Raw genomic sequence first — 14869 nt, 5'->3', positions numbered from 1 at the left:
GAAAAGTCCATATGGCTTTTCTAGACTGTTCCTGCGCAAGCTTTTTACTTTCACCTTAGTTTGTTTGTATCAAAAATGGCACATATTTGATTACTCCATTTCAAAAGTAGGTAATACTATATACTTCAAACCAAAAATATGTGGTTTGTGTTCTTTTGACGGGTAGAGAAGTACTGCCACCTCACAACATGAAGGTTCTGGGTTCAAGCCTGTAGCCGACCAGGGCCTTTCTGTGTGGAGTTTGCATGTTTCTCTTTGTCTACGTGGCTTTTCTGCGATGGTTGTCTGCGGGTACTCTGGCTCAGTCCAAACACATACAGTGTACGTATTGGTTGATGACTATAATTTGCCCATAGGTGTGGATGCCCTGAAGGGGCCACACAGGCCACAATCTGCTTTTAGGTTCCTTTCACCCTTTCACATCACAATAGGTACCTCCTTCTAATAGTGCATACTTTTGTATGCTTATGATACTGTATCATAACCTTACCCTGAGCAAAGGCAAAATTTCCACATGGATTAGGGGGCAGGCTCACTTTTCAAAATCCATTTTTTTATATTTTAATTTGATTTTTCTTAAATCTTAGATTATTTGTTCTCCTAGCCCCTCTAATTATATCTCAGTTATCTTCCTTTATTACTATCTGCTAAGAGCAGTAAGCTGGTGGATGGTCTGCATGCAGCCTGAGAAAATGCCTGCAGGCCATTTCAGGGCTGAAAAAAGGCCTTACAAAGTCATAAATTAAATTTGAAAAAATGCTTAAACATTTTCTCTGTTGTAGGCAGTAATGTTAGTTATACAATGTCTGGACATCACACACCTATAAACTGAAAGTAGGATTGCTACTGTTTAGTCAGCACCCTTAGACCTGTACCAGGCAGGGAACAATGCAGAGTAAACATTTTAATTAGTTGCTTTTAATTGGTTAATCTGTGCTTCCCTTTTGTACTACTATCCAGTTCCAGTCCATGTTCATTTAAATGCACCATCCATAATAATTGGTTCATACTGCTGGTAACTACTGAAAAGTGTGATATATTAATAAATAATTCTATGGCATATTGTCCCTCCTGGTTTCTGTCATACTTTCACGCATTAAATGGGTATTAAGCTGCACTTTTTGTGGCATCTAAAATTATGTTAGTGTCCAAGAGAGACACTAGAATTGAGCATTAACGAACTCAGTTAGGGAAACAGCTCGTAGTATAGCTGTCCATATGTACAATATAATGCCAGGTCTCCACAAAGGAAACTGGCATGATTTTAAGCAGAGATGGTGAAACAGTAGTTACATTTTCACCCAAATAATGGCATGTTATAACCACTAGCTTTAAGTTAGGCCTATATCCACCATAGTGAGTGTGTGCGAGTGTGTGCATGCATGCAGGTGCGCTAGACATCGCGCTGCAAAGCAGTGAGATCTCCCCTACCAACATCCATCAACATTCTAGACAACGCTATAGTAATTCCCACTGCAATATTAACACTCGACATGATCAAAAACCCCACAGCCAGTGACCAATCAGTCAGTCAGCCAAGCTGCCATGGCGGCAGCAGAGAGAGAGATTGGGGGGGGTGATCATGAGAGATCTGGATTTATGTCATTACTGCAGTGCAGTGTTACGTCTAAGCTCACTGTGTCAGGGGTTTTATGAAATGATGGGCTACTCACTGCAGACTGCCTCATTAAGATGTGTGTGTGAGAGATGAGTAAGCTAAATAAGTTTTTCAGTATGTCAGTAAATATTGTGTGTGTTTTGTGCCCACAGCACAGTCCTTTCTTTGCGGAGCAGCTGACAGCGTTTCAGGTGTGGTTGACGATGGGCGTGGAGAACAGGAACCCTCCTGAGCAGCTCCCGATTGTACTGCAGGTACACACACACCTCATGCCTTCTCTTTCTCTCTCTCGGAATTTAAATTTTTGCTTTATAGGAATGACATGTACATGTAAATACCTTTGTCGTCCTGAAGGTAAATTAAGCCTGAAAAATCTTTCCTCAAGCTTTTACACATTTTTCTCTCCTTTATCCTGATTCTCTTAATACTGTGAGCTAATTTGATAGTTCACTCTAGTATAGTATGTACTGTGAAACATTTTATGACAGCTTGAGGAGCACTGGTTTCAAATTTCAATGAAAGCAAACAAAACAAAGCAACAGAGAATGTTAACAAAAGAAACATTATAGAAATTGGAAAAGTGGAATATTCTCCAATTTGTTTAGTTTTTTGTATCATGCCTCATGTTCAGCACCACAACGTTTCACTGGACAGCAGTTATTTACACTCACACACCTGTATTGTCTCTGTATTCTATTCATCTAGATTCACATCAATGCAAAGTATGTATTGAAATCAAAGTCAAAATCAGAATCTATAGTAACTAAAAGGCCTTTTTTTATTCACAGCAGTAGAAAAAAGAACTAATCACAAAATAAAAAAAAAAGAAAAAGAAATCTGGAGAACTGTGGACCATTTATGTAACTGAACCTATGTTTGAAATCAGAAACAGTATTATTTTAACAGATACTGTAAATGAAGCCAGCAGAAGAAGCCATGAAAACGGTTTTATTTTTCATTATGTTCCAGCAAACTCAGTGCCGCAAGAGTATCTTGATTAAACACACACATCACCTGCGACCATTAGTATATAATGTTACCCTTACAGCAATACTTTTCACACTGTTACTGTTCACGGCTTCTCCTTCTCCCGTCTTTAATTATTTTGATCCTCCTAAAAGATACTCTTTGCACCACTTTAGATCTACCAGCAGTCCACGGTAAAATTCTTTCTACATTACATTAACATTTGCAAGCAGATTCTGAGACACTGTGTGCCGCTGTCCGTGCTGAATGGTAATCTCCTGCTGACTCAGCATGCAACGAGCCCGCAGCCCGTCCATACAGCATTTCTGTCAGGACCCGTTAAATGCTGAGGAAAAGGCAGTCTGATTAGGGAGAGCTGGACGGTTTGTGATACCATGTGTGTGCTTTATGTTCATATGGTCACAGGGTCTCCCTTGTGTCTGATCTTTTAAGATTACACAACATTACACAGCCTTACCCATAATGGCAGGGTAATCTCAATTCTACTTCATGCCCTCTGATGTAACAGTGACACATCAAATAAAGAGGTTCTATAACCTTTTAAGCACACACTTGTGTAAGAATGAAGTTAAGACTGGCAGAGGATTTAGAGTTCGATGCCAAAATATAATCTGGTCCCATCTGAAATATGCAAAGAGTGACAAGAAATGGTCAACAAAGACTAATCCACCAATAATTCTCTAATGAAATGAGCGAAGGGAGGACAACAAAGCTCAGGAAGGAGAGGTACAGTGCTGCGTTGTCTTGACAACATCCATTTCATCCAGGAAGCATTAACAGCTTTCGCAAAGGGATTACAGCGTCTCTGAGTTGTGATGTTATAGTAACAGCCGCACATTCACACACGTTGTGTGACAAATGACATGCGTGTGCATCATGCACTATAATAACAGGGTGCGTCTCATGGCTCATACACACAGCGTGATGATAGGAACTTCTTACTCAATGATAGAAAGGACATTAGTCGAGGTGTTACACAGAGACACACAAATGCTCATTCATTTTAATATACTATAGCAGAAGAGCGTTTTCATCTCTGTTGTGAGTTATGGTACTGTATTTGAATCATGTGCATAAGATTTACTTATGTGGCCAGGACTGTGTGGAAAATATTCACTGGCATGTGTCAAATCCATTTGAAAGGATGAAATGTTAACAATGCAGCTTGGGTCAGAAAAGGCTGGCTTTTTTTTTTTTTTTTTTTTTTTTCCTTTTAACTCCTATCCTGTCACACATACATCCATGTTGACACGCTCCTCCTTAAAGTTGGAGAGAACTCGGGGACGGTGTTCCCCAAGCCTCCTCCTGTTTGCATGGTCACGCTCACCAAGTTAAAGTCACGGAGGATGCTAATAATACATTATGTGTTGGTGGAAATGTTCGTGTATGCTTTTTTGTGTGAACTCTGGTTCCTCCATATGCTTGTTCCCACACACTGTGGGACAGTGATATGGGGATGGAGCAGTATGCAGCTCTCACGCAGGCTCGCGCTGTGCTTAGCGCTGTGCTTAATGCTGCATAAACTACACACAAACACATATATAATGTTAGCACATATGCATTCTTAAAATAATTCCATCTGACCAAAACTGCTACATCGTGATTGCATCTGCAAACTCACATAAACCTAAGTGCACACACACACACACACACACACACACACAGTCAGGCATTGTTCTAAACCAGTATCTCCTTAAGAAGCCAAATGAAATGGCAGCCAAGAGGACGCACCCCAATGTCCACACTCACACACTCACACGCTGTGTGTGAGTGTGTGAGTGTGTATAAACAACTTCGACCTGGTGCCAGTTTGTTAGCAGTAGTGGTGGGAGAGCCACCTGTTTTATTCCACCTCTTCATCCTCTCTGCCGGTTCTCCTGCTGTCCTTCCTCCTTCTCCACTACCCATAATCCTGGGCTTCCTCTTCATTTCGACGCAGCACAGTTGAACTCTGATCTTTGCTTTCTTTTAGGTTCTCCTTAGTCAGGTGCATCGTCTACGGGCTCTCGACCTGCTGGGACGGTTTCTGGACCTGGGACCGTGGGCAGTTAGTCTGGTGTGTTCAGCTCTACATTTATTGTACTGTTTAATAGTGCGGTGTTTCAGTTCAAAGTCAGTTCAGTTCGCAACATTAGACTTACATCTAACCACAGCAAACTAACTAGTTGTTAATTCAAAACCGTGGCCTAGTATACAGTGGGTACGGAAAGTATTCAGACCCCTTTAAATTTTTCACTCTTTGTGTCATTGCAGCCATTTGCCAAAATCAAAAAAGTTCATTTTATTTATAGACAGGTGTGTGCCTTTCCTAATCAAGTCCAATCAGTTTAATTAAACACAGCTGGACTCCAATGAAGGAGCAGAACCATCTCAAGGAGGATCAGAAGAAATGGACAGCATGTGAGTTAAATATGAGTGTCACTGCAAAGGGTCTGAATACTTATGACCATGTGATATTTCAGTTTTTCTTCTTTAATAAATTTGCAAAAATTTCTACATTTCTGTTTTTTTCTGTCAAGATGGGGTGCTGAGTGTACATTAATGAGAAATAAAATGAACTTTTTTAATTTTGGCAAATGGCTGCAATGACACAAAGAGTGAAAAATTTAAAGGGGTCTGAATACTTTCCGTACCCACTGTATATGTATATTTACATATAGTGGCAACATCATTTGCTGAATGTTGATTAGAATAGAGGTGGGTGTTTCAGTGCAGATATGTCAAAATCAACCTGTCTGCACTATAGCAAGTTTGGGATGTATTAACCTATTCAACATAGAACAAAAACTGACTGTATTTATTATTCTACATTTATTATACATTCTACAGCTACTATTCTACTAATTTCTAAAACTATAGACATATTTATAATACTTAGTCTTTGAATAGCTAATTCCTTTTAAGATGTGGTCTTGGAACAATTTTAAGGACATTGTAAATGAATGTGTGAATATTTTTGTGAAACATGGTTGTTCACTTTCTTTGTGAGGGATAGATGACAAGATGGACACCACACTCATGTCTGTGATCCAAGCACTGAGCTGGAGTCTGAAATTGGTTAGCTTAATTTAGCAAAAAAAGAGTACAAGCTAACCTGACTTTAGTTCAGAAAGTTCAGCAATAAACCCACCTACTAACAAAACTGAAACCAAATAAAACTCAAATTAACACATTTTAGAGAATAAACAAACTGTGTGTTAATTAGTGAGCTTCAGCTGGTGTATTGTGGACCTTTGAAGAGTGTCGGACTAGCAGTTTCTGTCTGGCTTCTGTCTTTGTGCTTACAGTGCCTTGCCTAAATGAATCATTTTCGCTACAGCTCAATGCATAGTGCACAGACATCAGGGTGGTATCGTTTGTTTCTTTTGAATCTCAGAAAGAAACTGAAATGGATTTTATTTTAACATGTTTTTAGAAACGCTGCAAACATTTTGTTGAATATTACTGCTGCTGTAAAGCTTGTATAATACTATTACTGTAGGATTTACATTTTATGACTTGAAACATATACAAAAGTACTATTCTTATAATATTGTGTAGTTTTATATTGACATAATCACTGGGCCAGATCTAGCACACTGATTTTGAATGTCACAGTCCAGTTTAGTCCAGTTTACTGTAGTGTATTCCAAGACTTCTTGTTGATAGCTGAAGTAAAGTTAGAAGTTGTGCTATATTTTCTACTGCACAGCTGAATTTGCATATATGTCATGTTTACATTACAGGTGTACCTTGATACTAAATGTCAGTCACATTGAGCAGCAGGCCTCACTCATAGCTGCAATGCCAATACTGCTTTGTGAACACCACTGTTGTCTGTGTCTGTGTCTGTGTCTGTGTCTGTGTCTGTGTCTGTGTCTGTGTCTGTGTCTGTGTCTGTGTCTGTGTCTGTTTCCAGGCCCTGTCTGTAGGAATCTTTCCCTATGTGTTGAAGCTGCTCCAGAGCTCTGCCAGAGAGCTGCGGCCACTGCTGGTTTTTATCTGGGCTAAGATCCTGGCTGTGGACAGTGTAAGTTATATAAAACACTTGTACGCATTACAATCTTTCTGCCTCATCTTGTTTAAATCCTTATTATCTGGAAACATTTATTTTATCAGCATCAGCCAGCACAGGTTTATTGTCATTAATTCTCTTGGCCTCATAATGGGACACAATAGAAAAATAAAGGAAATGAGATTAAAGTGGGTTGTAGTTTTAAGGGAAAAAGAAATTAGATGAGAGCATAAGTGTGTTTAGCACCTAGGGCCTAAAATCAAATTTTTTGCACTGATGATTTTGTAATGATGAAAAGAGCAGATGTGGTCAAGCATACAGTGCAGTGTATTTATGCTTTTGGATACTTTCATTAATGTAACTGGGAAATATTTCTTCATCGTTGAGAGAGGCTGTATCCAATGGCTCCATTAACTTAATTGTTTTGTTAGTAATAAATAAATAAATAAAACAGCAGCATAAACCCACACACTTTTTTGTGAATGTTTCATTAAGTCATTGACTTTCATCTAGACAAGTTAACATAACTGCCAATTAGGTTTTATAAAGTAGCAGACAAAAAACAGGAATAAACCCTAAAGGAAAATGCTGTAAATGGCTCAAAGTATCTTTCCCAAGACGTTGTGAGTTATCTCAAGTCATTTTTGGAAAAGTGAATTGATTCAGAATCACAGACGATACTCATCTCAATTCTTACATGCCTCAGTTTCTACTCCACTCAACAGTGTGGCAGCAGTATTTGTTGTTTGGAAACACTGCCATGAAAGAAATTGACAAATAGCTGGTGTGACGTGACTGCTGTGAATCCTGAATGGCTGGAGCAATATCTTCAGTGATGAGAGCACTCTTTCTCCATGTCTCTGCAGTCTTGTCAAGCTGACCTAGTGAAAGACAATGGGCACAAGTACTTCCTGTCGGTGTTGGCGGACAGTTACATGCCAGTAAGTATCAACCAATCGTGTAAACACATTGTTGAAGAAAGCAACACATATAGAGCTCTCATAAACATTGTATAAGGAACATATCTCTGTCTCTTGACTCAGATGTGTAATGTATCGACTTACTGGGAAATGAAAGAAAAATATGTTGACATAAAAAGAGATGTCGAGCTCCTTTCTCTGTTTCAGGCTGAGCATCGAACAATGGCCGTCTTCATATTGGCTGTCATTGTCAACAGCTACAACACAGGACAGGTACATGCGCACGTGTGTATGAGCATGTTCTGATACATGTGTGTTTCTGTACTCTCTGCTGTCTATTTGCTTGCTACAAGTCCAAAAGGAGGAAACGCACCAAATTATTAATTTCCTTACCTCATCAGACCCACAGCGGGTTCTTTTGGAGCCAGCTGTCGCTTTCAGAGATCACTCTGCACATACTGTGTATATCCAGGAGATACTCGTTATATGACAATTTTGTCACCAACTGTCCCCTCTATAATCTCTGTCTCTGAACCAGCCACCTCCATGGTGACACTTTATCACTGCAACTGTCACTTGGGCCTCCAGTGTTCAGTCCCAGAAGCCTTTTGTATCTGATGATGATCAAACATCCAAGGCTGCGATGTTGGGGGTGATGTAGCTCATCACTTCATAAACTACACACACACAGACACACTTTTGACTCACTATTCCACAAAGAAATATGCCACCTTTTGCTGCCTGTTTCCCACTGTCTACTGGTATTTTCTTTGTAGTGTGAATGTTTTTTGACTGATTCATTTTTTTTCTTCAGTACCTTACAGTACTTCTCCCTCTCAACACTATACAAATATAACAAATCAGAAAAGCTATATGTACTCACATGTTTAGAAACATCCATTCTTCTTCCATAGCACTGTGTCCTTAATGCTTCTACCTCTCTCACAAGCCTGTAAATAATAGATGTTCCCCAACAATTACAGAGAGACTCTCTGCTCCACATCTCCATTATTTATCCCTCTGACTTTCAACAACAGCACTCATTACTGCAGTATCGCTGTTGCAGACATGTCACAGAGCACTGGCATCTTAATATTCCAGCACTCATGGTTTAGCTGGGATCAGAGCCGAGGGAACAACATAAATGCGATCAGAGGCACATAAAGAAAGTAGAAGACACGCTGTGTCGCTGCTGATCAAAGATTTGTTCTTGTGATGCCTTAATCTGCAGTAGACAAAGAGCGATTCTGAGCACACTCAACATGTCCAGTTATTGTGGTTTCTGCAGGTATGATGTGTTGTATTAAAGACTTTTATTTTCTCTAGAAACTTCTGAAGCAGGCTCATCAGCGTTGACACACACCCATGTTTCGGTAACCATAAATGCCCCTTATTTACATGAGCTGCCACTGGTTTCATTTCTGCATTTCTTAGTTCGGTTATTTTAAAGTATATTTTATCATAGCTTTGTCGCATAACAAAAAAAATCCTACAAAAAGCCAGCTAGAAAAAAGGAAGATTAAGCCTATTGAGCTGCTGCACAACTTCTGTTATGAAGCATTCACAGGAAGATTTGTTGACAGTAATTTTGACACTGGTTGAAAACTGGGAAAAGACCACCCATGGGTGTACTGCGATAGCATCCATTCACTTTAATGAAAATAATGACTATGTTGACATGTGAAATTACCATTTCTAGGTACTGGAAAAGTGTAAATATAAAACTTATAATGAGCCTTTTTTGCAGTTGGTGGCTGTCAGCAGTGTTATATACATTTCGTTATTAATGTTTGTCTATAGGGAACTGTACTGAAAAGTGAGTGCTGTATTTTCACTGCCATCATGACAAAAGATAAAATGGTTGCTGCCATGATAACTTTCCGTAGTAGTGAAATCCTTCCTCATAATAATACGAACTGTTTTGGTGTCTGCAAAGCCTTCAAAATCATTACTGTATTATTCAAACTGAACACCTTAAATCATATTTAATTATCTCACAGGCCCCTTAAGCAACATACCTCCACTACCACATACCCTTGCATTTTAAACGCAGGACTCTCTTGGGCCTGCATGTCTGCTTTGTGCTGTAGAAAAGTATATTATGTAAAATTTAATGTGAGTGCCAATTTAGTACCAATCATTCCACCTGGGCCTTATAACTGGCCTTCAGTTGTTTATGCTGGACTCCCACTCTCTTTTTTCCAAAGTTGAATGGCAGTTAATTTGTTCTCTCTCTACTTGTTATTTCTCTGCACAAAATAAATCAGTTTAAACAGGATTTACAATAAAAGATACCATTGCATATTTACTGCATCAAACCTTGATGGACCGAAAAAAAAAAAAAAAAAGATTGAAAGAGTGCTCAAGGAATAAGTGATACTGCTGCTGAGCTCATGATCTTTTGTTCATCAAACAGTGTGAGGTTACAGGTTAGTGATAATGAGTTAGCCAGTTAAACATCTGCTCTCAGCCTGGCGCCTGCTGCTCAGGGTTATATCGACTGATAGTAAAAGTTCAATATCTACTGATGTAGATACTGTACTTTCATTAAAAGTAAAACACTGACAGGTCTCTGCTGCCTAGCACAGTTGCTCCAGGTCTGCTCTCTGAGTCCTTGGTCTCTTGGACAACAGCACAAAAAATTGGTGACTAAGTAGAAACTATGTCTATGGCCTTTTCAGTGTCATTGCTTTATACCCCAAAGTCATTAAACCCCTAATCCACAGGAACCCCACTCCTAAACCTAGAAAACCAAACATTTTAACAACTGACAGTCTTTCACCCTCTTTATTCTCCCCAACCAGGAGGCCTGTCTGCAGGGCAACCTAATAGCCAACTGCCTGGAGCAGCTGTCAGATCCCCACCCATTGCTGCGCCAGTGGGTGGCCATTTGCCTGGGCCGCATCTGGCAGAACTTCGACCCGGCACGCTGGTGCGGAGTCCGGGACAGTGCCCATGAGAAGCTCTACACCCTGCTCTCGGATCCCATCCCCGAGGTGAGAGACTAATACCAGAGTATTATCATACAGCTGACACCAGACTTACAAGAGCCATTTCTGTGAAAGAAAGAACACCCAAACTCAAAACAGGCCCACACAGTGTGGCTCCACCGCTGTAAGCAGGGCAGTCGGTATCGTGACTGGGTTGTGTGTGGACCACTGTGACAGTGAGGCAGACTTTGCCCTGAAGTTCACCCAGACACTTGGTGCCCCTGCTCACACACAGTCCTCACATTTGCACACATGCACAAATAAGGAACATCTGTTTCCAACAGTAGCTTCAACCTTCCCCTGGACAGACAGCTGCTTTGGCCAGAGCGTTGAACCTAAAGTTCACAGACACATCTGTCTCTGCCACCACACAACAACATACACTTTGACTTTTTCAGCTGCATCTCAAACTTGCTCATGTATTTTACACACACACATCAGGAGTTTTCAGTGTGTGTGTGTGGAATGTGTGGCATTTAAGGCCACAGGAGACTGCAGGGGAATAGTGCATTTACAGATGAATGACTGTAATTCAGAGTTTTCCTTGTGTGTCATATCGAGACACCTGCTGTGTTCCCCAAAAGCCTTGTGTAGATAAAGAAAGGTGAGCAGGGACAGAAAGTGAAGGAGGAGCAGGGTCAGTGACTAAGCAGAGGGTTTAATTTAGTTAAATCTAGCGTCCAAGAGGATTAAATCAGACTTTGAAATCCCTGCATCTCTGACATAGGCACACTTGGAGAGCACACAGTGAATGTTTTTGCTGATGTTATTGGATTTGTTTCTGATTCTGGTTGAACTCACATATCTAAATGTGTATTATAACTGGATATTGTTTATGCTCGTTTGTGTGTTTCCTTTGGCTCTTTATGTTTCTATAATAGCTTTATTGTTGCAGCAGTGTTTTCATGTTGCCCTCTTGGCTAGGGATCATAAGAGGGAGATTTCGACCACAAGATTTTATCTGGTTAAATACAACAAGAGAAATGTAGAAAAGGCCATATTCCATTTGTGTTTTCTGCTTGATTTGTTTCATTTACCAGTATAGCAAGATGGCACTTCTCCCAGTAAAATCTCGATATTAGCCAGCTCAGTGGTGGCTATGGAGGAGTTGGAGACAATATTATAAATACCTGTGTAGCTAGTGTTACAGTCCTGTAACAAATATGTCCTCAGAAAAATGTCAAATGTTCAGTGATGCCCTGGGTGTGTACAGTCCAGCTGGGGACATTTTTTGCATGTTGTTCATCCTCTCTCCCCATCTGCCAATAAAGACATAAAAACAAACTCAAATGGCACTAGAGTTACCGCTGCTCAATATTATTTTCTACAGAACTTTTTGAAAAAATAAATGCAGTATATAATAGTAGGGGTTAAAAGTTAGCTCAAATGAACTCTTGTCGTGGAAATTTCTTCTAGGTTGTGAGAGTTGCTAATTCTCAAGAACAAACACAAGTCTGATGAATCATCTCAGTTTAATTTATGCAACATGGAGAGAAGGCGTCTACAGCGTTCTCTGTCTTCTCCCCTAAATTTCAGAACTATATAACTAAGGAAAGGGGTGGACTCATTTTGAAAAGACCCCAAATGTTTTTTCAGGTGTCCTCTATCTTCAGACATCTCACGGCACTAAAACAATGTTGGCAGTTATTTACAGGCATCTAAAACACTAAAACCCCCATACCCTGCATTCTTTAGCCCAACACATTTAAGTGACCCCCACCTGCTACAATTCTACTATGAAACACAAAAAGAAGTAAGACCTAAACTTTACTTTATAACTCATTTTGTGTAAAACAGCCACACTCTGCATCAATCAACCCCCTGGGGGGCATACACACTTTTTAATTACAGGCTAGTCAATAGCTTTTTTTCTTCTTAACAAATTTTCAGTGTCAATCAGGTGGATGTTATCTCATTTCTTCCAAATAAAGACAGGAAACCATGAGCCATCACTGAGACATGTATTTAAACAACGAAAGTATATTTCCATTCTCTCTAAATAACTCTTTTAGCTTCAGTAATACAAAATATTAAAGTCTGCTAGGCTTCATAAGGCCATTTTAAGGAACTTTCAAAGCAACCAAAAATAGCTAGTAGACAGTCTTTTACGATAATACTGAGTAAATGCAATATTTCCTCACAGTTTTTTCTTTTTTTCTTTTTTTTTTTTTTTGCCTTTAGGCTAGGCCCAGCATTGATGGGTCAGGTTAAATGCTTCTGAGTTACAATACAGCAAACATTGATTAGCATTTTATTGAGCTGAAAATTCAGAAATTCATTAAGAACCTGTCTAACATTTTAATGCAATAATATTTGTGTCCCAGAGGTGTTGATTAATTGTTGCTGCAATTGTGAGGTTGTGCATTACAACCACAGTCATCCATAAATTCCTGCTGGTTTGTATTGAGTGGTGTTATAAGATAAGGCTGCGCAGTACAACACAGTCACTAACTGGTTTGGTACAGATGGTAGAATTAGGGCTGTTGTATTGCATTGTATACTGTTGACTGAACAGGTGTTCATGGTACTCTGAGTCAAATATGTTTGTACAAATCCTGAAGTTATGAAGGAGCTTTCCTTCATTACGCTCCTGTCTTCTAATTTGCTTTCAAGCCATGTTAGTTTTATGACTTTCTTTTATTGCAGCATTTTTTATTGCATTTCAAATTACACTATGTTCATCTGAAATGTTTCAGCTGCTCACTTTAATTGGAGCAAAGAAAACCAATATATCAAAGTAACATACACATGTACCATCACTAAAGCTGTATCACAAAGTTGGAAAGAAGCTGTCATGATTCAGCCTTATGCCCACAAAAGAATTTCTTCGGTCGCCACAACAAGCAGTACACCAAAATGCAAAAGTTTTTTTTAGTTTACAGGCAAAAAAATGAAACACACGTTTTGTTTGTGTTGCTCCAGGTGAGGTGTGCAGCTGTCTTTGCTCTTGGAACATTTGTGGGGAACTCTGCTGAGAGGACGGACCACTCCACCACCATCGACCACAACGTAGCAATGATGTTGGCGCAGCTCATCAACGATGGCAGCCCCGTGGTCCGCAAGGTCACTGCAACACACAAACTCTCCTCATAGAACCATTTTCACGAGACAAAAATATGTTACTTAGTGAGCATTGAGAAACATGAAACGATACTAAAAAGGGTGTAAATTGGGTTTACTGAAATGGTACAGTCAGTGAGTGTAGTGAATCTAATTGAGGTAAAATATTTGTGCAGAACTCCAAAATCAGCAATTTAAATCAGAAGGAAATGGGAGAATCTGGCCTTGAGAGACAGTAGCTGAGAAAGATGAGAAGCCAGACTTAAGATCACCAATTCCATGTCTTTTATGAGAGATATTTAAGGAGAATAGAAGTTGAAATTTTATACTTTAAGCTTGAATTTTATATAAGTGGTTTGGAGGCAGAATGGTAAAACAGGCTTTTCATTGTCATATTGTCTTGCTTTGTTCTTTAATTTCACTATAATGATAAAAGAAAGATCACTAAAGGGATATTAACAATGAGTGGATTGTTGCACCTTTATGACTTCATATCTTGCAACATCCCCCTTTATGGCTTTATATTTGGCAACATTTCAATTAGCTTGATAAAAGTGAAAGGAAAATACTGAATCAGCCTAATGGTTTCTTTTTATTGTTTTTCTTTATGTGTTTGGCAGGAGCTGGTGGTAGCACTGAGTCACCTGGTGGTCCAATACGAAAGCAACTTCTGTACAGTTGCCCTCCAATTTATAGAAGAAGAGAAGAACTATACGGTGCCATCTCCAGCCAACACTGCAGGTACTGTAGACATGCACACAGAGCTTATAAACTGACTGCATGTTAGAAGAATGCAGGCTAAAACTGAGGAAAACTAGGGAGGTGAATGTACGTTTTAATCATATTTTTACTTCAAACATAGCTCACTCTTATCCATTGAATCTCACCTGTTTATAGTCAGTAGCGTGCATCTTGAGAAACACAGTGCTTTTCCAGTTTCTGTCACCACCACCAGAAAGTTACCTTAAAAGCCATTGTGTGGGTTTAAACATTGTTTTTTAGCCAGTTAGTTAGGGTTTCCTAAACTGTGAATAGATTTTTTGTTTTTGCGAAACGACAGGTGGCTGGGCTATCAATTTTTAATTGTAAAGCAAAGGATACTAAAGAAGGAAAGGGATGTTTGTACTGTAGGACTCACACCCTTGTCTGAATGACTTTTTAAATGTCATTGCCCAATAACGGAGAATGGTCATACCTGTCTTTCTTTTGTGTGTCCAGAAGTGGTAAAAATATAGTATCAAGAATTAAAATTATATTGTTAGTCATTGAACAATTTCGGAGAAAATTCCGCTTTTAGTAA

The 14869-nt window shown here is 39.4% G+C and overlaps 1 protein-coding gene across 5 annotated transcripts in view; it reads left to right on the top strand.

The window, feature by feature from the left end:
- rptor (regulatory associated protein of MTOR, complex 1) overlaps positions 1-14869 on the top strand; it is a 146486-nt gene that overhangs the window by 93353 nt on the left and 38264 nt on the right. For all 5 annotated transcript variants that reach the window (XM_026303246.1, XM_026303249.2, XM_026303247.1 and 2 more), the window contains 8 exons: positions 1771-1872; positions 4578-4661; positions 6504-6614; positions 7466-7540; positions 7727-7792; positions 10324-10515; positions 13432-13572; positions 14190-14310. In XM_026303246.1, coding sequence (XP_026159031.1) covers positions 1771-1872; positions 4578-4661; positions 6504-6614; positions 7466-7540; positions 7727-7792; positions 10324-10515; positions 13432-13572; positions 14190-14310 — 892 coding nt within the window. The remainder of the gene's footprint in view (positions 1-1770; positions 1873-4577; positions 4662-6503; positions 6615-7465; positions 7541-7726; positions 7793-10323; positions 10516-13431; positions 13573-14189; positions 14311-14869) is intronic.

The sequence above is a fragment of the Mastacembelus armatus genome, chromosome 1 (assembly GCF_900324485.2).
Source record: "Mastacembelus armatus chromosome 1, fMasArm1.2, whole genome shotgun sequence".
Taxonomy (NCBI): Eukaryota; Metazoa; Chordata; class Actinopteri; order Synbranchiformes; family Mastacembelidae; genus Mastacembelus; species Mastacembelus armatus.
This window is presented reverse-complemented; position numbering and strand designations above follow the sequence as displayed.